A 21,954-nucleotide genomic window follows, 5' to 3' on the forward strand; every position below is an offset into this window, starting at 1 on the left:
CGTCGGCGAACAAGCCATAGGAATTCTTACAAAAATAACTCAAGTGGCTCTAGCCTCTCAGATGGCGCGTCGATCGGTGGAGTTGTCGGGGAGGTGTTCGGAGTCTTCCGAATTGATAATGATAAATCAGTCAGTGTCAGAAAGTCAGTGCCAGCGATGAACACAACTACTGAAGTGAAAGTCTGCCTTCTTGGTGTAAGAGACGTACCTGACTTAAGAACCCACGGTTCATGCTAGAGCTGACGTGGGGACCAGTCAGCTGTTTGAGTTTAGAACGTTGCTCAATGCCTTGATTGATGTATGTGGTGCACCGTCATTCAGGGTGTTTTAGAATATTTGCATTGCCGCGTAGAATTTAGCGGCTATTCAAGATGTGTCTGCACTACCGAGCCAAGTGAAATTCACTGTTAGGGACTGTCAGAAGCTGAGCTAAATGTTCACTTTCTCGCTGTTGCACGCAGGACTCTGGCGTCGGGAAGTCCAGCATCCTCCAGCGGTTCGTGTACAACACGTTTAATTCAAGCGCAGAAAGCACTATAGGGTGAGTGTGAAGATCTCTCACTGTCCTTGTATAAAACAAAAGTTCGTATAACCATCTTCAGGTGCAGCAACATGTCGTTTTGTTAGACATCATTGGATGCTGCTCCGAGAAGACGGCTTGCATTACCAGTATTTATTCGGTCGCTCCTTCAGTAACTCAGTACCGTGACACGCTGCAACGTAGAACGCTTCCTTGATTCATCTATCCGAATGGTGTTGTCTTTTTAAAGAGGTTTGGTTCTCACAGCAACAATTAGCATAAAAGATTTATGAGCGCCGCTAGGGATCCAACCACAGAGAAAATGCGCGCACGGCAAAAAAAAAAAAAAAAAACGTTTTGACGCAGTTCTAATGTTTTGTAGGGTAGATTTTGGGGCGCACCGTGTTGTTTTGGTATGTTACTGAATAGCTGGTTGGGGAGGGAGGATATACCAGCTAACTTTTCATTGAAACTAAATGTTTCAATTTTTGGTGCTGTGACGTACGAATGCTGACAAAGGGGCACGGCCTCTTAATGTGCATGCAAAAGCATTTATCGGTCAGTGTAACGGCTGTTGTTCAAATGAGTGTTCTTGTTGCAGAGTATTCCAGGTGCTCTCCAGGATGGTGTTGTGAAATGGGCAGTAAACTGGCCTGTGTTTTAACTTCACAGCTGCTGAACACTGCTTTTTTTTTTTCCTTTTAAGTGTAAATTTATGCCTACACCCCCTGACGACATTTAATCAGGAGCTTGCTAATAGGTTTTTCAGAGCTGGCTTGAACATGTCATTTTTTACTCCTCATTTGTTCAGTGCTGTTTATTTCGAGGTATTCATGAAGGTGGCTATAAGATGTACAGGTCAAAAGCAGTTAATGCATGCACATTTGAATGTTTAGCGTGCAGCCCGATTGGCATCTAGAAAGTGGAAGCATGTGATAGTTGATGCCCGACACGCACACACTGGACCCATCTGAAAGAACATTTGATTGCATTCTTTGGGTTCTTTCCCAGAAGAGCTGGGATACTAGCAGCACGCTTCAAAGGCAGCGCTCAAGTAGGAGCTGGGAGTGCGATCCATGCGTATGGCAATGCATCCAGTGAGACTGCTCTGCCTGCACCAAATGACACGTTTTCACATATCTCTGCTGCTTATATATCCCATGACTATGCTGTTGGAGGTAGTCTAGATCGTCCTTTCTATGTCTAATGCGTCCCTAAAGGGACCCTACAACACTGCCGATAAGCGCTTCCACTCTTTCCTTTGCGTCCGCAAGCGCTGCGAAAGCTACAGTTATCGCCAGCCGGGAGCAGCACTGCGTGATTTGCTCGTCGCAGCAAATGGGCTTTCCGTTTCTGCTTTGCTTTTGTGGTATTTTTTTTTAAGTGGCTATTGAATGCGTTTATTGCGGCGTACCTGTGTCGTAAGAGGCATGTTCACTCCAGGCCTACAGTCGGCTGATTCAGCGCTGTGCTCTCAAGCTGTCAGTGCCTATGTCAACACTATGCCAATGAGAACTCGCCAGCGCGGCAGTGTCAGTCTGCATGCATTCTGCGCATTCGCTCGTGGAGCAGTGAAGGTTGCAGAGTAAAACGTTGAAGGCAGTATAGAAAATGTAACCTAATAAAAAGAAATCAACTAAGAAAATAAATGTAGGCTGTTTTTTTATAGTCTCGATGTTCTCAGCCGTTTAAATGACTATTTCTTGAATCGCACTTGTTCAGTAAGCGTCCCCCATACCCCGTGAATATCTTATCTGTAACGACAGCTTCCTTAGGCAAAAGAAGCGACCGCAAATGTGTGGTTGTACTACTTCTGACTACTGTGCTAGTTAACCCTGCCACGACACCGCTGTAATGACGTAATTCCAGTGCCCGAAGAACACCAAGACCGGAAAAGAGAGAAAAATCTTTTGAGCAAGTTTCTAAGCTATCTGATGGGCATGGAGCAATAATTTTTGGCTGCGTTACTTTGCGACCCTTAAGTATGTTTGTTGACTGTGTTCTGAAAGCATTCAGGATATATAAAAAACGTTGAAGTGTTGCAGGGTCCTTTTAATATCTTTTGCAGTTCATATAGCCATCTGGTAGAGTTTTTTTTTTCTCCTTGTCTTAGTAGAGTGTTACGACTGTGTTTTGACAGAGTTCAGAAGTCCTGCTGATGTTTTCTGTGAGCAGTGCTTTAAATTACTATATACATTACTTTTGGTATTGGCCTTGCCTTCCATACATACCATGTGGCCATGACAGCTGGCATAATCCCTACTGGATGCAGTCATAGGAATGGACATTGGATCGATTCTTCTTAGAATCACTCAAGTGGGCCTGTCACGAGACTTTTCAGCGGGGCTTTCTGTTTGTGCCTGTCTGTCCGGCAGGGGTGATTGTTACGGGGAATACATACCTTTCTAACGCTAGGCTCTTGTTTTGGTCTCCTTTGCGATGTGTAGCATTCCGTGAAGGTCTCCAGAGAATCCCGTCTTTTCTGCCAGATATGTTCAGGTACACTGCTTCTGCATCCTCTTTGGGGTTTCTCCATGTTTATGTGGGCTGCAGTTTGTCTGCCCTGTGGTGGTTGTTGTCTTGCCCTTGGGGTTGAACACGTGGCTCACTGCATTGATATCTCTGTGTGGTGTTATTGTCTGTAACATAGTAGACTTGTATCGTGCGGATATTTTTAATGTCCTTTTCTGCACTCATCAATGGTGGTTTCGTTCTTTCAGCTCTCCTATGTAGTATCTGCTGAGCTGTGAGCACTATGGCAATTCTGAAGTCCTCTGAGGCATCCCTGTGACTGTCCCGTGTCTTTATTAGGGGCGAGAGACTGTTCATTTGGATCCTTTGGCAATTTCAGACGTTTCAGCATATGATGACAGCTTTCTTTGGCTGTTTGCCTTCTACAGGTTTACTTATAGAAGCGGTGCTTCTACATTTAGACTTTTTTTTCTGTCTCTCTGTGCACATGAGAAAAATTGACATATATGTCACTGATATTTCAGATTGCATGTGGACAGTAAGGAGTTGCTTACAAATTGCTGCTAAAAGTGCATTTAAAAATTGGTCACCATATTTGTTGCGTTTTTTACTGCAGGTGTCTTTCATGTGTGTTGAGTACTATAATACTGTCTCATTGCAGGGCATCCTTTATGATGAAAAACATGGTGCTGCATGACCGCACATTCAAGTTCAACATCTGGGACACTGCTGGACAAGAAAGGGTGGGCGAAACATGTTCATGCCATTGAGGACTGCGTAAACATTTGAGGGATTTTTTTTTTTTTTAATGTTCCAAGGCTTATGCACAAGTTTTTGTTCCAGTGGTATTGTTGGCCATGATGCACTGTATAAATTGTCATCTTTGTGTGGTACACTTAGCTGGAAGTTGCTCCTGACTTTTGTCAAGGGTGTGAGGGTGCGCATATCAGTGTCCCTTTAATATCTACATAGGCTGTTGATCATAAACCAACTGGTGGGCAGCACATTAGCCTGGCTTTGGTCCCTGTTTGGAAATGCCTGAAGGGGATTGTTTTGGCTTAGTAGGAACCCTTTTCCTTTTAGGGACAAGTATAATTTATCCAATTCTTGCGTCTTGTCCTTCAAGTTTTGAAAGTGTTTTGGTGTGTTTATTTGTAGTCTTTTTTTTTTATCATGTATAATGATGTCTGCATAATGAGGTGCTCGTATTTTCAAAAATATTTAATATATTGTTCTAAGCAACTGTATATTGCACAAACAGAAAAACTAACCTGGAGATTTGACTGGCTTTTGAACAAAAACCTGGCAGTTAACGAGCTCAGAGGTCACAATTTTTTTTGGTCACCATTGACAGCTTGGAGGAAATTTACAATGTTGAGATATCTGGAATTATGCAGATAATCCATTACGTCATAATTTACCAGCTCAAAACTGCAGAGCATCAGCTCCAAACAGCCCCAGAAAAGGTATTTTTCCCTAGGTAGTACGATCTGATGTCGCCAGCCTTACAGCAGGGTACATCATGGGAGGGGTGTTAATAAGGGAAGAAGCTGTTCAGGAAGAACTTTCTTGGGCAAAAGAAAAGTATACACAAAATGTTGCAGCCAGAAGAGGAACTTATTCCTTTCCTACCCTTTCAGTGAACACTAAAGTTGATTTCGTCGTCGTCTTAAAGGAGCCATGAAGAGAAAATGCAAGTTGGTTTTATTCGAAAGATTTCGTGTTTTATAGTGCCCCCAGCGCTTGCCCGGATACAAACGATGCTTTATTCACTGAGAAATTAAACAATTTAGGTTAAACTTTTGATTTTCCCGCTAAATCGTTTGTTTTCGGGGTCTGCAATGACATCACAGGAACCGACCGCTCTGCAGCCTAGAATACCTTCATTCACGCATCCACCGTACAGGGTAGAGACACGTATACGCTGGCGCCGCCATTTTGGGTGGCTCGCTTGCCGCCGAAGCAAGTCATTGTGTTAAAACCGCGCTAAAATTATCGCCGCAACGCTGTTTACTGAAGAAGTTTGAATCATATTGTCTGTTTCGCGTTGCTAGGTCTCGTGGGAAACGAAAAGAACAACGCGTTGAGCACTTTGGCCCAATTGCGGTGGCACGGGACCGTTCAAAGGTTGTCGCCACCCTGTACAGCGGTGTTGGTTTGTTCCCGCGTTTCTTTACGTTCCGTAACCTAGATGGCGCCACCATACCGTGGCAAGCGTTTGGTTTGTTTTTGCCCGCATTTAAACCTGGCTTGTTTTTGTTCTGGGAGAAAATATTCGTTCCCTGAAACAGTGCTCGCTCGACAAATGGGGTCACGTAAGACACCGTTGCTTGCGTCAATCGTCCAGTGTCGTCTGAGACAACCCCAAGCCCCGTAGTGCTGTGCAGCTAAACCAAGCATGCTGTGCGCAGTACGAACAGCAGAACGCATCAGTACTTCTATGTTTACATGTGCTTTCGTAACTTCCACTGTTTGTCCCATCATTCTTATTGCTTTGTAAAGAATGTGCCCTAAATTTAAGTGCAAATCGCTCGTTCGTCTAGTTTGTAAGCTCTACCTAATTTGCGTCTGCTTCTGCCAGCCTCCGCCAATCGCAGAGCTTAGCTCATGTGACATCATAGGTTCTGTTGCGGGAAATGAGCTGGTGGGTCGCATGACCATTCCCGTTTTTCCTAATTATGTAGCTTATTTGAGCGAAGTTTACGTTAAAAGTGGTGCCAGTATGATTCTAACGAGACAATCTTTTGAATGAACCAAACTTGTGTTTTCTCTTCATGGCTCCTTTAACAAATAGGACGATATTCTTGCATTTCAGCGTGGGAATGATTTTTATGTGGTCTAAACTGTTTTTTTTTTTAATCTCGCTGCATTAGTGTGCCTGCCGGTTCTCGGCATTGAAAACGGCTCTGTGTTGAGATTTCAGTGCATGTTAAAGCTCCCCAGGTGGTCAAAATTAATCTGAAGCCTTCCACTACGGCACACCTCATAGCTGCCTGTGTGTAGGCTCGGCCCCCGTAATCCTGTTCTCAGCACCATCTAAAAGGGAGGGAGGAAGTCCCTTGCACCCATTTCCTCTCTTTTCCACCTTTCTTTTCATCCAAGTATATTTTTTTGCCTCTTCCTTTCAGCTGTGACATTACCATGATTTTGCTACTGTATCAGGCTTTGTATTACCCTCTGAGCCCTTATATGAAATTGGAGCCTTTCCGGCTGCTCTTTGGAAATGAACTAGCACAAATGTTTTCTTTAATACCTCTAGCCGGAAAAAAAAAAAAAAGAGGCGGAGGCTTAATTCTCCAGTATTGTCTAAAATATTGTCTTGTAGAGAATATGCTGTGGTGAATGGCCTGTTCTGTGATTTTATGCGAGTAACAGCACAAATTGTCTGCTTGGTTGGTTTTTCATAGTTTTAGTGAAGGCTTTCTGCTGCTAGGCTACGTGTGTAGTTTCGAGTGACATCCAAAGCATTCACGTTGAGTTGAAGAGTGATAGCATGCTTTGAGAAAGCAAAGTCCTCTTTCCAAATATGGATGTTCGGGGTAGTTATTCCGCATGCTGATAGGCATTAATTATGGCTGCTTACCCGACCCTCAATTTTGGGTTCAGTGCAATGCAGTTAGAACTTAGTTAACTCGCAGGGGTGCCTTTTAAATTTGTATGCTTTTCAACTGGAAGGAAAGGTTGTGAACAGATCTTTGAATTTCCTTTCCCACATATACCCCACAAGGCTACATGCTCCACAACAATGAAGCCAGTAATAGGGGAATTGCAGCTTCTGAAAATCTGAATTTTTACTGGTGAATCCTGTTATAGTCTTGTTATGATTGTAAAGGACGAATAACATGCTCAGTTTTTTGTTGTATTGAGTAAACATAGACTCATGAGGAGTGCTTTTCTGTTGTGCCATTGTCTGACATTGCCAGTTTTTGTGCTGGTAAGCGTGTTTTGTGTTTGTCCTTGACCATGAACTGCCTTACGTTGCAGTATCGAGCACTGGCGCCAATGTACTACCGAGGGGCTGCAGCAGCCATCATTGTCTATGACATCACGTCTAGGGTAAGTATGTGTGATATGTAGCCTTGACCTTAAACTCTTCCATTACCGCGGGAAATTGACTGATTTTTAGTGGTCTAAGAAAACATTTTTTTAATGCTAGACATATTGGTTAGGCACATATTGCAGCAACATAAAATGCAGATGATTCAATGCCCTGTCCAACAACACCAGTTTTTAAAAGGTTTTAATAAATAGTAGTTGCGAAAAAAATTATTGAAATCAAAACTTTTGTCCAGACATGAAAGAAAATTGTAAAAAAAAGTTGTGTATAACAAACTGCTGATAGCAAAAAAAATTTAGAATATACATTTTGTAGGTAAACATTTCAAAAACTAATCTTAGAAAAAAAAATTGAGTTGCACAGAATAATTGGTCAGATAAATAAAAACAATGCGCCTTGTGGTGAAGACCAACTTCCATTTGAAAATGAACAATTTTGGATGGCTCTCTGGAGGAAATCTGGTGGTTTGCACTATTAGAGGCACCAATTTCTCACCATGTGATGTAAAAACACCTTTTCAATGACTGACTTTGCATTTACAACCGTGATGTGAAGAAATCTGCTTAGGGTTGAAAACAAAACTCGTTGGTGGATGCTTGTTGACATGTACTGTTAGTTTATCATCACTTATCAGAACTTTCACTTGCAGTTTGTTATCTTCTGACTCGTTATTGTAGCCCTACTTGCAGGAATGTGGTGCGATGCGCGAGAATTGTGCCTAACAAGCATTCACCAAGTAGCTGTCGCACGACGAAGAGTTCAGCAGTACGAGCTTCCTACATTGCAGTGCCACCTAACATTTTTGAAAAGAAACAATACCAAAGCTGTTGTAGACTTTGTCAGAATAGACAGTTTTACGAAGAAGCAGCACTAGACCTACGGAAATAACCTCTTTTGGAAACGAAACTGGCCGGCGAACAGCTGGCGGTGTGCAAGGCCGATTTGAAGCACTCTTCTTGTCTGAACTGATATCGGACGACTTGGTGTTACCTTTGACTTGCAGCTGGAGTTGTTATTGCAGAAGGCATGGGCGAAGTGAAATCATGAGTAGCATGCTTTTTTTGAGGAACAGTAGCGGGGGACATAAGCGCCAGGGCAAATTGGCTTGACGTTGGGTGACTGTGTAGTAGCACCAAATATGAATTTCACAACACAAAAACAAAACTGATACTGCTGAAAGCTGCCTGAAAATGCCAGATTGACTTGTTCGGTATGCGGGGGACCTTCAGAAATAAGCTATGGCAGAATAAAGCTACGTGTTCTCCGAACTAAAGATCACTAGTGAACGACCGGTGTCATTTTCAAGTAATTGTCACCTCTCAACACTGTCAGATTACAAAGCTTACAAAGTAATTTGATATTTGACTTGCTGGGATCTTTCTGATCAAGAACCACAAACGGCATGCTTTTTTGTCAAGCGCAGCAGCCACGCCCCCTTTTGCAACGACATACACACACCTTTGCTTGCAAGAAATGCTGTCAGAAATCTCTATGTCGTTGGAGCGGAAAAATTTAAACTGATGCTAAAAGTGCGGTGCGTAGGCTAACCACTGGGGTGCGTTGGTGTACAAGAAACGACTACAAAATGTCAAAATCGGCAATATAAAGCATCGATCGCCAGGGATCGATTTGAGTAGGCATGGTAACGAAAGAGTTAAAGGAGCACTGACACCAATTTTCAGCGTTAATAGTATTGCACAGTTCGCTTCCATCACTCAACAGAATACCCTGGCTGAAATATGAGCGGCCTGCGACGCGAAGAACATAGTTCAATTGGATCTCATTTATCGCGCCGACGGAGCAGCGCGCGGAGCGGCACTCAGCAAATGGACATCAGCGTGACATCACCCCGTGAAGCCAAAAGAAGTGACGCGACAGCGCTCGTCAAAAACTCGTGACGTCACTTCACGCGCGCGGCCCCACGAGCGGCGAGCGGGCGCAACACCCTCTCAAGCAGGCGCCAGTGACGTCCGCACAAAGCGGTGAGGTCAGGCCGGGATTCTGTCATATGCGCCGTTCGGGATGAAAGCGCGGGAATTTGAAACAAACAATTTTCAGGCCGTTCAATGTAATTAGCTATCGCGCGCTGAAGTATTTGAAGCGCTGTTTCAGGTTCGCCAGACCATTAAGCATCGATAAAAGCAATAAAAGTGTAACATAAAATTTTTGTGTCAGTGCTCCTTTAAGCTCTTCCTGGTGTGTTTTCAGCCAAGGTACTAGCACTGTTTAGCGTTGCTGTTCACTGCTTAAAATCGTGTGATTTAGTGACCAGGGCTATTATAAATACGAACTATTGCACTACGTTATAACCTGTTTGTATGTTATCTTCTCAAGCTATTGACCATGCTGTGGTCTGTGATCCTAAATTTAATGTTTAAGTAGAGCACAGAGTTTGTTCAGGCAAAGAAGATTGCACATTATAGAAATCCATTCGAAGTAGTTTTGAATGCTGGTGTCTGAAAATTAATTCGTAAGTTTGGATCACCTGAGTGAAAGTGTTTGGGTCTCTCATTGTGGCCCTTTTCTCTGCCAGCTTGCTCTTGATGCTGTGTGCTGCGTATTTCAGGAGAGCTTCAATGCAGTGCAGAGTTGGGTGCGAGAGTTGCAGCTTCATGGAGAGCAGAACATTGCCCTGGGTATAGCAGGCAACAAGTGCGACTTGGAGGATCACCGAGAAGTCAGCTTGGCCAGTGAGTCGTTTCCCACCCTCCACTCAGGCAGCTTAGTGTACCTTTGCTGCATGTTTTTCATTGCTAGGGACCAAGCTAGTAGAGAAGTTAACGTGTGTTAACCAAAAACCTCTACTGTGATTAATGCAAAGGACCAGGGAAGTCCGTTTCTATTACCAGTAGTTGAGCTCAAGTGGGTGTTTTTTTGTAGTGTCTATTACAGGAGAGCAAAAGTGTTTGAAATGGGTCTAACTTGATTGCAGATTATTGCATCTGGAATTGATACCATTCTTAATGCAGTAATGTGCCATGATAGACTCAACCTATGATAGACTCATCCTGTGTTTTAAAAAAATTACTAAATGAATAAGACAAGATAAATTTTTGTTTGTCCATTTATTATATCAGAAAGGCTGAGGAAAAAAAGCTGCAGAAAGCCGCTTGACTTGGGGGACCCACGAACCTTTTGGGTTCATGGCATCTTTTGGTGTGTTGCTGCAGACAACCGCAATTCCTTCACAGCGCGCACAATTCAGTGAAGGAAAAAAGAAAAAGCTCACTGCAGTTCAAGCTTCTAAACTGTATAGTGCATGATAGAAAAAATAGAAAATGTGTGTAAGGGACAAAACTGACTTCACAGGCTGTGTTGGTGATAGTGATTGTATATGCAAAAATAGAGATTAAATGCACTAAAGTCTTCATCCAACCACTCAGCACACTGCATCATGCTCACCCTGACACACACTGGATTTTCGATTAAAATAACTTCAATGTATAGAATACAACAACAAAACGTCACTGAATGACAAGCATGTGTGCTATTTTGAATGTACTATCATGATAAATTGAAATACGAACAACGGTGCGCGTGGTTTTCAGTACATGCTGCGCTCCCTGGCAATGGGCCATGTATGCAGAGCAGGCATAAGGTTAGGAAAGCCCTCTGGTAACTTATTCTTACTGCGCAGGCGCAGCCCCTCGCTTAGAATGCGGATCATAGACGAAAAACTATGCGCACCATTGTTCGTATTTCAATTTATTACGATAGTACATTTTGTGGATAAGATGCGGCAACATATTGTACACACTTTGTAACCCATAACCAGTGCAACCTGTAGGCACCTGCCAGTTTCCCAAGTTCCTGCTGGCACATGCAGGTTCATTAACACATAAGCCAGCCAATATGCATTCAGTATCATTGATTGATTGTAGGGTTTAACGCGCCGACCTAACGCAGGCGATGAGGCGCGCCGTAGTGGAGAGCTCCGGATTAATTTTGACCACCTGGGGATCTTTAAAGTGCGCTGAAATCTCGTACACACGGGCATTTTTGCTTTTCGCCTCCATCAGAAAAGCGGCTGGCGCGGCCGAAAATCGAACCCGCGACCTCGTGCTCAGCAGCGCATTCAGTATCATACTTGTCTCGTGTACGTGTTGATCATTTTCATGCGCTACATGTCAAATATCCTTGTAATGTTGTGCCTTTCACATAATTGACCCATGTGCGCAAGTAGCCATGATAGTGAATGGAACATAGCGTTTTTTTTTTCCTGTAAGGACATTTTTTTCTTCTTTTTACCACTGTAGTTGTTCCCCAAGCTACGTAAGCGTAGTTCAGATGGGACATAAATACCGTACTTTCGCGATTCTAAGCACCCCTCAATTCTAAGCACCCTCCCATACTTTGAGAAGAATAACTTTGGAAAAAAGTTTGCATGCGTATCTCAGCACCCCTTTTTCCGCGACGAAGCGCGTGTTGCCCAGGATGGCAACTGTGCTTGCTCGCTCTGTTTATGAGCCGGAGCTGTCGGAAGCGCGCATTCTCGGCTTCTGGTGCACGGCCAGGCTAAAGTGCAGGCACGTGTTCTTGCCCGCGGAGCCTAGCTCGGCTGTCTCGTGTTGGTGCGTTCCAACGCTACACAACAGAAAATGCTGCATGACGGCAAAGCTGCGAAAAACATCTCCGCTAACTATTGCAAAGTGGATTTTAGACTCGTGGAAGCAGGTCCACGTTGACGTTGCAAACCACTTTGACGGAAGATAAGACAACCTCCTGGGGAATGGGGAATACTGAGAGTGGCGGTTCAAGCGGTGCAACAGACTAGAGTGGTAGAATCAGACAGAGTATCAGACCTAGCGGCAGATTCATTGTCTGTGCCTTTTTTAAATGTTTGCTGAATAAAACATATTCCTTGCGCCTGCTGTGTTTGGATACTGCTGCGAAAGAAGTGTGTGTGTGTGCAAGGTGGGGGGGGGGGGGGGGGGGAGGGGGTCACTTTAGATTTTTCGAATCGAAGCACCCTCCCTCACTTTGGGCATCGCGATTGGGAAAAAAAAAGGGTGCTCAGAATCGAGTAATTACGGTAATTGTACAACAGCAACTTAACTTTATTTGGTGTTGAGTAATAGCATAATGAACAAGCCCCATCATTTTTAATTAAAAAAAAACATGCAACTAACAGGTATGTTATAAAATTCTCTCCTCATAGATTACTAGCACACAGCTTGACTAGCACACAGCTTACTAGCACACAGCATGACCCTTTCAGGGTCATGAACGTACATATTCGTCCTCTGCAAACACCTTCAAAATAATCAATAATGTATATGTATGTCATCGTTTGTATGTTTAACAAGCATGCCTTTTTCGCCAACTTCTCTTGCTTGGCATGTGCTGCCACACTGCGGAAATACGTCAAATTATTTTTTTGCGCCGATGGCTGTTCTTTTTATTTTTTTATGATTTACTTCAGCAGCGCGCCGGCTATCGCTTGCGCATCCGGTAATGAGGGGGCGGGCTGGGTAATGCCCACCGGGCACCTCTCGCTTCTTGCGCCTGCCACAGACCAAGGGCGCCTGCTTAACTGATGAGGCTCTTTTCTCTTTTTTTTTGTATTTTGTATTTTATAGGAGCAGTTCACCGTCTATCACTCGCGCATACGGTCGTGCGCCCGCGCGCAGCGCCTGGTTTCGGTATCGTCCTCCGGGCGCTTCCCGCTTTTTGCGCCTGCGAAACTGATCTTTATCTGATTTCGATTCACTCAAAAGGTGCCAGCTTGTTACTCTCTCGTTTTCATTTAGAATTTTTTTTGTGTTACTCATGAATAAACCACATGTATGTAACAACACAAACGATTATTTTGTCACTTTATGGTCACGCTAAAAAAATTACGGTAATTATTTCTCGAGATGAATTCATCCGAGGAATTTAAATCAGCAATAACAAAAATCGACCCTGGAGGGTCGCATTTGGCGAAAAAATTCGACCCTCAAAGGGTTAAAAATTGCACTAACTTGCACCGAGCGCATGGCACAGTGCCTATATGGGATTTTTGTCGGTGCTTTCCACTTTTTGCCTGCTGCTGTTTGACCCTTGAGTGGTAGAAGCAAGCTTGTGATGACGAAAGGATAACCGATAACCTTGCACACAGGTGAACTTTAGCTACGCTAAAAGATAGTTTCTGATCGTGAATGTGAGCTTCTAAGGCTGAGTAGAACTCCTAATATGCCTGATTATAGGATGGTGGCTCTAATGGAATGTGTGGTTAAGCTTCACTGGCAGCATTTTTCTGATGACAGTGAAAGGTTCGCACACACAGTCGTGAAACTGCACTCCAGTGGGAAAGGTGCGGTGCAGAAAAAGCTTGTATTGCTTGAAAAAAAAAGAGGGGGAGCAAGAGGGTTGCTATATGAATAGAGAGAGGAAGGGAAGATTAATGAATAACTTACATTGTGTAATTGTGATTTCAACGCACGTTAAAGATCTCCAGGCGGTCAAAATTAATCCAGAGCCCTCCACTGTGGCGCGCCTCATCGCCAGCGTTGTGTCGGCGCGTTAAAACCCCACAATCACATTGTGTAATTGTTGCATCCCCAAGTACACATCAAAGTCAGGAAAAAAAATTGGCTGGCAATTAAGATACTACTCCCTAATGGGATATTTGGGCGCAGCAGCAGTGCGCTGAGGCAGCGCTCACTCGTGGGTTCTCCCGTCGGCAGCGATGATGAGCCTGTGTGTCGGTGGTGTGAAGTGCATCCCAGGAAGGGACTGTGAACTGCGTCTTCAGCGAATGCACATCATAGTCATGCGTGCCCCCCTCACGTTTTTGCCAAGCGTCGCGCCGTCGAGCGCCTCGTTCGGGCACAGCATACAGCCCCCTCCCCTCCCCCACCGCGCACTTTCGGAGAGCGCTGGCTCGCGCCGCCACGGCGAACCGCCCTCCCCTCCCAATTTCGCGACACTCCCTCTCTGTCCACCCGTCCACTGAGTTCGCGTTGCGGCGGTGGACGTGCATGGTCAAACCTCCCGCCAGCACAACGGACGTGTCATCAGTGAGGCATCCCCTTCATCAGTCATCAGTGAATCGCCCTCCCCTCCAAATTTCGCGACACTCTCCTCCTTTGCTTTCTTTCATCGTTCGCTTTTTCTTTCACTCGTTGGTCTTGCCAGCGTTCATTCGGTTACACCGACAAGTAGGCTCAGCCCAGAGACGGCCGCCAAAGGGCTGCGCCCTAAAAAAAGTGTGTTCATTGTGGGAGCACATGTAATGTTGCCTATCATATGGTGGTACCATGACAAAGTTGCTCTACTCCTTCGCTGGGAATTACATGTTTGTGGCTGTGTTTCTGGTGGAGGCAGAATGTGCACCTAAATGCCAGTGTATACGACATTGCACCGTATGTGAAAGTTGAGCAGGGCACCCAATTGATGTGTAGCCCTCCACTGTGACATGCCTCACAGCCTAGTCGCAGCTTCACCAGGTACACGGGAATCTCTTTTCCTCTTCTGGATTGGAGCCAGGCAGGCATTGTATTCTGAGGTGAAATCCTCTTCCCTGAGCACATGCATGCTAGTGGCGTAAACAAGAGTCACAACTGTTTAGCAGCTTCCCTTTTTGCCAGTCTTCAGTCTGGTCTTGGCTGGAGGGTTATGGAGTGGGATATAGTTGGGGTGAAGGGAATTTGTGTGGTACATTCATGCATGTGGGCATTTTTTTCTAGCACCAGACAACATAGCCCATAATAAAATTACTTGAACAAATCAGAAAATGCCATGTTCTAACACTGAGCTGACTGATGATGTTGCTGGATCTGGTGAAAACAAAAATGTCACATGGGTGCACAGTGTAGTGAAGTGTTGCCTGCTCTGTGCCGTCTCGTAATGTTTGTTGGGAGTGTTTGCCTAGGCCCCAAGGAGGTAAAGGAACCCATGTATAATATGAGGCTCTTTGTAAATTTTGCCTTGTGAAATTTCTGCCACATAGTGTATGTGGATCACAAAGCTTTTAGCCCAAATTCTCAACTTCCGGTTTCTTTGTTGCTTAGTGCTGTTATTATCAAGACCCGTAATGGAGCAAGCGTAATCTTGCAGTGGCTTCGATAGGCCGATTCCTGCTCCAAACGGTGCCACTTTGGGTGTGCCAACTCCACAACGTGCTTGCATCAGGAATCGGCAGTTTGCCAAAAGCGAATCTCGCACTGTGGGGCCAGTACTCAGCTCCTTTTAAAAGATATGTGATTTTTACTGTTGAGACCATCGAAAATTGCTCCATAGGGCCGCAGTTCGGCATTACCAAGGGCGGCATTCACAGCTGGAGGAAGCAAAAGGGGCAATTTCTTCGTGAACCTGAGACAAAGTTTCCGGAAGCCGAGGAGAAGAGCCTTTCCTGAGACCGAACAAAAGCTGACTGCCGTTGTGCAATGTCAATTTTGCTGTGAACATAGAGCAGCTGCCGAGAAATCGCTCGGGGGAATGGCATTCTGCAGAATGACTTCGGGGTGGGCAGGAACTGGGTGTCACGTTATATGCTCTGCACTGCATTTTCTTTGCATTGGTGGGTGACAATATCACAGAAACTCCCTGAAAGCAGTGAAGAGCACCTTGTGGCATTTCAGTGGCACGTGATGATGCTGCGGAAGGAAGAGTCTTGACTTTTAACGAGGCCAGATCGCAATGCAGATCAGACAGTGGTGTACCTTTAAATGCTGTCAGTGCTCACAGCGCATGAGAAAGGTTTCGAGCAAATTTTCGTAAGGTTGAGTGGCAACGAGAAGATGCGGGCCACCGTCATGTTGCCCACGGTCACACACTTTCACCATATATAGTATTTAAGCTGAAGACACTGCCGAAAAAGGCTGTTGTGTGATGGAAGGGCAATGGGTGGATGGACAAAGCACTGGTGCTGGATTAAAGTAAGTCTGTCCCATGTGTGCGGCCTGTAACACTGCTGGTGTGTTCCCATCACTACTTGTGTTGAATGCTCTTCGTTGTCACCTGGCCGATTCCTGGGGAGATGACAGTCTACTTGCAACCACTGGACATGTGCATAGACAAGCCCTTTTACTGGCCAGATCAAGCGCTGCTACTCAAGGTGGATGATGTCGGGAGACGCGGAAGTAAAGGCTACCAGATGGCTGAAACAGGTCTCTCCAGCGATGCTTTGTAGCTAGATTGCCAGCACTTCAGCCAGTCTCTGCAAGGAGTTCTTCAGTTACTCTTTTAAGGAATGTGTCATCTTGAATGCACTTGATGCCACCAAAGTGGTTTTCTTTTGGCAGAGATCTCTGGAAAGGGATTTTCTGAAGACAGTGCCAGTAAAACGAATGATGACTGAATGTGAACTACTCTGCAAATAAATGGTTTCTGTAAGCTTTCCTCACTCGTATTTTATGCGGATAGAAACTTCCTTTTGTTTTTGCTACACCTGAATTGCACCTAGTACCATGCGAGTCCAAATTATACGTGGGCTTTATGGTAAATGAAAATTGGTGTGGAAGGCACAAAGAGAGACAGGATATAAGTTTTCTGAGGGGTTTTACCAGCATTAAGACACCCCTCCCCCACTTCTCCTTCTCATCGAAAAATTCTACTCTATAGTGCACCAGATGCTGTGCCGCCATCTATTTGCAGTGGCGCAAGCATCAGCACTACTCTGCAGACCTTTGTTGCTTGATTACACAATCTTTTTTTAGTGTAGTACTGTGTGGCACGCATCACTTTGTCCTTGCAGGCAAAACAGTGCAGTAACCGATGTGCTTTTTAATGGAAAGAGTGTAGGTCTCAAGATTGGGGCCAGTTGATGGGAGCGTGATTTCATGCCCAAAGCTGCTGCCCTTTCATTCCTGTCTGCCAACAGTCGCACAAGTGCGTTCTCTTGAACTCTTACTGCGAAAGCTTTGGAGATCTATTACACATTATTTCTTTTCACTTAAACAGGCTGAAGTGGTAATATTTGTACATCTTAGAACAGTATGCGCCACACTTTGTGATGGTTCTAAATTCACCACCTGCTTCTTTGTGTGTGCATACTTGTCCAGGTGGGGTGCTTATATTTTTTGTAAAACAAGTTGCTGTCTGCATGTGGTTTTTTCAGCTGGAGAGTCCTATGCCCACCAGATTGGAGCAGCGTTTGTCGAGACCAGTGCCCTGAAGGCCACCAATATTCAAGAGCTCTTCATGAACATCGGTGGGTAAAAAGCACCTGATGGTTGCCAAGGAAATAGGCAGCTGGCTGGGACAGACATGGGGAGTGCCTCGGTTTGTTGCATCAAAATGTGTGAGCTCGAAAAACTGTGTGTTCATCAGTCACAACCAGTATGTTAAGCCAGAGCTGCACAAAAAGCAAAAATCACAAAGAACCAATTTTTAACAAACTGGGGCAAAAATCAAACCAGTTTGTATATACTTTTTTGGCCCGTTTGAAAGGTGGGGTGAAAAAAACGTTGAAATTTTTTACCTGTGGGAAGTGTTGATGGGTCCTCCGTCTTTACATTTTCGTGGCTATGTGTTTCTATGTAATCTGTGGCTTAACAGCTACAAATGCGAGAACAATGCCAGGTCCTTTGTTTCTATTTGTCTTTGCACTACAAATACAATTACCTGCAAATACAAAGTTTTGCATTTGTATTTGTATATATTACTTGTATTTGTATTTACACTTTCGTGTGAATGTTGAGTGTGAACAGAGAAGCGATTTGGTTTGGAAAAATTTTTAAAGCACTCATTTATCTTAGTAGCACCCTGTATATGCTGTCAGGCCACATCTTTAAGGGAATATATTTGCTGAGGTTATTTTTGAAAGAACTTGCTGGTTTTACGAAGCTGCTTCAAGTGGGAAGTAATCAGTTTGAGTCAATATTTTTTGTCATTCCAATTACTATACACTCACATCATTGGCGTCGGCAGGGGAGGGAAAAAGGGGCACTCAACTCTTTTCCCCTCGCCCCGAGCCACACCAGCACAATTGCCCCTTCCCCCGCCCTCTCCCCCTCATCCCACAATGCAATGGGTTTGCCCCCCCCCCCTCAAGACAAAATCCTGACAACGCTCGTGACTCACAATCATAAATATTTGCACTTCCTGAAGTTGAAAGGTGGTAGCGCAACATGGCATGTGGAACAAATATTAGATTTAAAGGGAACCGTCAACCCAGTGCTTTTTTTTTTCTTCGAAGGTATTGTTAGGAACATGCAGTCATTGTCATTTTTTATTGTTGTGCCCACTGTCTGTGAGCAGTAGAAACCATAGCAGATGCTCCATTTTTGGCAACAAACAGGTTCTTTGAGCTCGTAGATGGAGTGCACAAGTTAGGACAATGAATAGATTGAAGATTATAGGTTTTTGTTGGCCTTCATGTATGCTTTTATTAGTTTCAAAATCTATTCAGACATTGTTTATTAGGACGTTTTCTCTTGATAAATCTACTGCGTGACAGTGGCAGCAGTGCGTTTCATGTTGAAGGAAACTTGGAGAAAATTTACAGCTTGTATGATTTCTGCTTCGTTCAGTCTTTTGTCGTGCTGTTACAAGCGTTGCCTTCATTGTCATCTTTCTACCCCGTTCTGCTTTATTCCAGCCACGAAAGTGCCACAAGCCCAAGGAGTTCGGCAGCCCGAGCTAAAGCTGAGTCTCAAGAAGAATGCAACCAAGAAGTGCTGTTGACGTCCAAGAACAAAGCTGCGCTCCTGCGGGGGAGGAGTTGCATGCGCCTAGTTTTTCTAGGCAGCGCACCCTTTGCGCCCTCCCTGCGCTGGGAGCTTGCTTCGCGTCTTGTGCATTTTTTTCTTTTTGTCTTTTGCGCAGCTCATGTTCTGGCTTGTCCAGTCGGCGCACATTTAGACCACCATGTCTGGAGGCGTTCAGTCCTTGTGGTGGTGGGAAGTATTTTGCTTTTTGGCAGTAGCCGTACAGACTTCTGTTTTTCATCGGAGGCTCTTCTGGGATGCAGCAGTGTTCGCGAAACACTGGGAGTCATGCAAGTCTTGAGTTTTCTCTCTTCTCACCAGAGGAATGTGTGTTTCACGTAGTTTTCTGCAACCATGTGATGTGGAGACAGGGGCCATATTGTGTAAGGGCTTATCTTTCTTTCTTTGTTCCTTTTCTCTCTCTCTCTTTTTTTTTTTTTTGAGTAAATGGTTGAAAAAGCTGACAGTGCTGCAGTGTGTTACTATAAGTGATACTGATAGCAGACAAGAAATTAAGTTGAGTCTGTCTTCAGAACTTTAGTGCAGGCATTTTACCTGCTGCCTTTTATTTTAAAAAAATTCACCCCTGTGATATGCATTGCTGTTTTTTTTTTTTTAATTCTGTTTTAAAAGCCTGATACTAGCACTTGCAATGTGCTTTTGAGGAGCCACATTCCTTCGCAGTCATCTTTACAGCTAGGCTTGTGTGGTGGCATTGCGTTGGGGCTTCTAGGTGTGCCAGAACTGCAGTTAGCAAGCTGAAAAGTTGCTGGAAAGGGGATTTGCCCAATTCTTTGTTGTTTTCATTTTCATTGAAGCAAAATGTTGATAACCTAGCTTGTCCTTATCCCACAACCTCCTATCTTGCAAGCAAATTCAAGTTCACAAACGGTTGCTTTACTTGCACTATTTGTTGGCATTAACGCACACAAAACAAACGTGTAAAACACATTTGGTCTGTCAGGATCAGTGCCAACACAATTTATGTATTATTTACTCTGCTGCAGTCAGCTCGCAGACATGAAGTCATGCACAGGAATTGTTTATTGAATGTTCAGTGTTTGTCACAAGTCCGGTTTTGCCCACAAGGCCTCAGAGCGAATACCTGTCTACTCAATTGCTATGTACTGCACAACTCATTTTTGCTAGCTTCCTTCATTGACGATTCCAAACAAAGGCATGGAACTATTTGTTTGTATGTACACATACAGCATGTGCACTATTCATTGAACATGCTTTGCGTACGCAATTGTAGCTTTCTAGCATGTGTCCCTATGTAATGACCCATGTTCATTTGATGACTTCACTAGAGCTTAAAAAGTGTCTCACATTTGCAAACACCATGAGGCTCTATAGACAATATTTTTAGTGGCTGTAACAGCTTTGAAAATTGCAACTCCGGCCAGCAAACAGCTTCGTAGACTGTCCCATTTTTTTGTACGAAATCTGGCAAAGGCTGAGCATACAGTGTCAGAGCTATCGTTGCAATGGCCTTTTAGAGTAATATTTACATGTGATAGCTTATTTACAAGGTTTTTATAAAAGCTGATACTCGTGCTACCACCTTGGACAAGATGCGTGCATTTGTGTGGATCACGTGATGCTGTCCATGGAGATTTCACTTCATTGAGGTGATGTGATGTCACAAACTGTTTTTAATTAACCTCTCCTTTACTGCAGGTTTTATCTACCGTTATTGTTTAGCATTATGTGCTGATCACATGCTGCCTTGTGGCTGTCTGCCATCCTGTCAGAGCTTCAGTATAGGGACTCAAGTACCGCCTACACTGACTGTTACGTGTACAGGGTGAGCTCTAAGGACCCCTAACTCCTTGATATTCTCATGTTGCACACAACAGCTGTGCAGTAAACAGGAATTGCACCTGGTCATCCAAAAGGAAAAGATGGTTGGGGGGCTCGTAAAACTTTCAGGGAGGCATGAAGCTTCCGAGACACTTGTTTTCCAAAAGAAAATGGTCACGTTGTTGGTTTATGGGTCAAATTTTTCTCCAAGACATTGCCTGCTTTCGGTGCCAGCTTTGGCAGCGCAGCACTCTCTCTCTCTCTTATATCTTTTGCATGCTAATGGTCAACTGTGAATACTTCAGTGGAAGCCCTCGTCACTCATATGCAAATAGTGCCTTTGATGTGCATCATTATTTATACAGTCCGAACTGATCCGAGCTGTGCAACTTGTTTTCAAAGATGTTATAGATGCGTATGTATAAAAAGAGATCTATTTTTAACTATGTCATGTGTGTGGTGAATTTACACATTTTAATGGATGATTGCTTGTTTTACGAATGATGTATTTTCTGTTGTCTCGTTTTTAAGGCTAGCAATGAGGGTGGATGTGCAATAAAACGCAATTATGTTGATTCTCCTAGTACGGTGTTTTCTCGTGCCTGCAAGCATACACAACACAAATGTGTGGGTTGTAGGGAAAGGACAGCAAGCCGCCATGATGGTGGGCCAGGAGGCACATTGGAGATCTTAGAGAGTATTAAAACACTAGATTTTTTTTTTTTTTTCATTTATAGGTAACAATTTTTTCACTTTGCTTTACTTGGATGTCTGCTAATGCGGTGATTTCCCCACACAACTTGTTCTCTAACACTGCCTGCTCATGGAATTGCTGCAGTGTGGCTCCTTGCCGCGTCAATTGCTCAACTTGCCCGATCCTTCCTTAGTTTTTACCAAGAATAATTCCGCAGTGCTCTTTACCAGCCAGGCAGTAATGGAAACTAGGCCTGAATTAACTTTTTCATTTTCTAATGATTATTGTCAGTAAGGGAAGCAATAACAACTCTGAATTCATTCGACAAATGGTTTTTCTTGTAAATTTTTTATATCGTGGCTTCAAACTAGACATAGTTGTTTACCTGCTTCATTATTGAGCGTTTGTGCAGCCTTGCTGCTTTTGAAGGTTCCTTCATGCAAAATGACTATCTGATTTAATTGAGGAAGGGTTGCTGTATTTGGGACAAATATAATTATTTTGGGATATTGTGTGTGTATTCGATAGAAATCCCTGGCTTTTTATGAACACTAAAAGGTTTTTTTTTATACCAGGTATTCAAACTTTTTTTAGTCTGTTCGCTATCATACACCACAAAAATATATTTTATCGCAACCCACAAAAAAAACCAATGGCTCAGGTTTAACATCTGTAAACTTAAACATAGCAAAGATTATCCACACGGTGTTTTATGAAAGTGTGCCTTTGCTTAATTAAAGGGGCCATGCAGACAAAACACAAGTTCGGTTCATTT

General features: G+C 44.0%; 1 protein-coding gene across 1 annotated transcript; it reads left to right on the forward strand.

Annotated features, from left to right (window-relative positions):
- Positions 1–44: 44 nt before the first annotated feature.
- Positions 45–21,068, forward strand: LOC144153127 (ras-related protein Rab-31-like). The gene is made up of 7 exons (XM_077684786.1): positions 45–195; positions 462–541; positions 3,654–3,735; positions 6,977–7,048; positions 9,616–9,739; positions 17,092–17,184; positions 18,574–21,068. Exons 1-7 carry the CDS (start codon positions 157–159, stop codon positions 18,657–18,659), a joined length of 576 nt encoding a protein of 191 aa, XP_077540912.1. The 5' UTR covers positions 45–156; the 3' UTR covers positions 18,660–21,068.
- Positions 21,069–21,954: the final 886 nt, after the last annotated feature.

The sequence above is a fragment of the Haemaphysalis longicornis genome, unplaced genomic scaffold, assembly GCF_048455015.1.
Source record: "Haemaphysalis longicornis isolate Haplotype H1 unplaced genomic scaffold, Haemaphysalis longicornis Haplotype H1 scaffold_1, whole genome shotgun sequence".
Lineage (NCBI taxonomy): Eukaryota > Metazoa > Arthropoda > Arachnida > Ixodida > Ixodidae > Haemaphysalis > Haemaphysalis longicornis.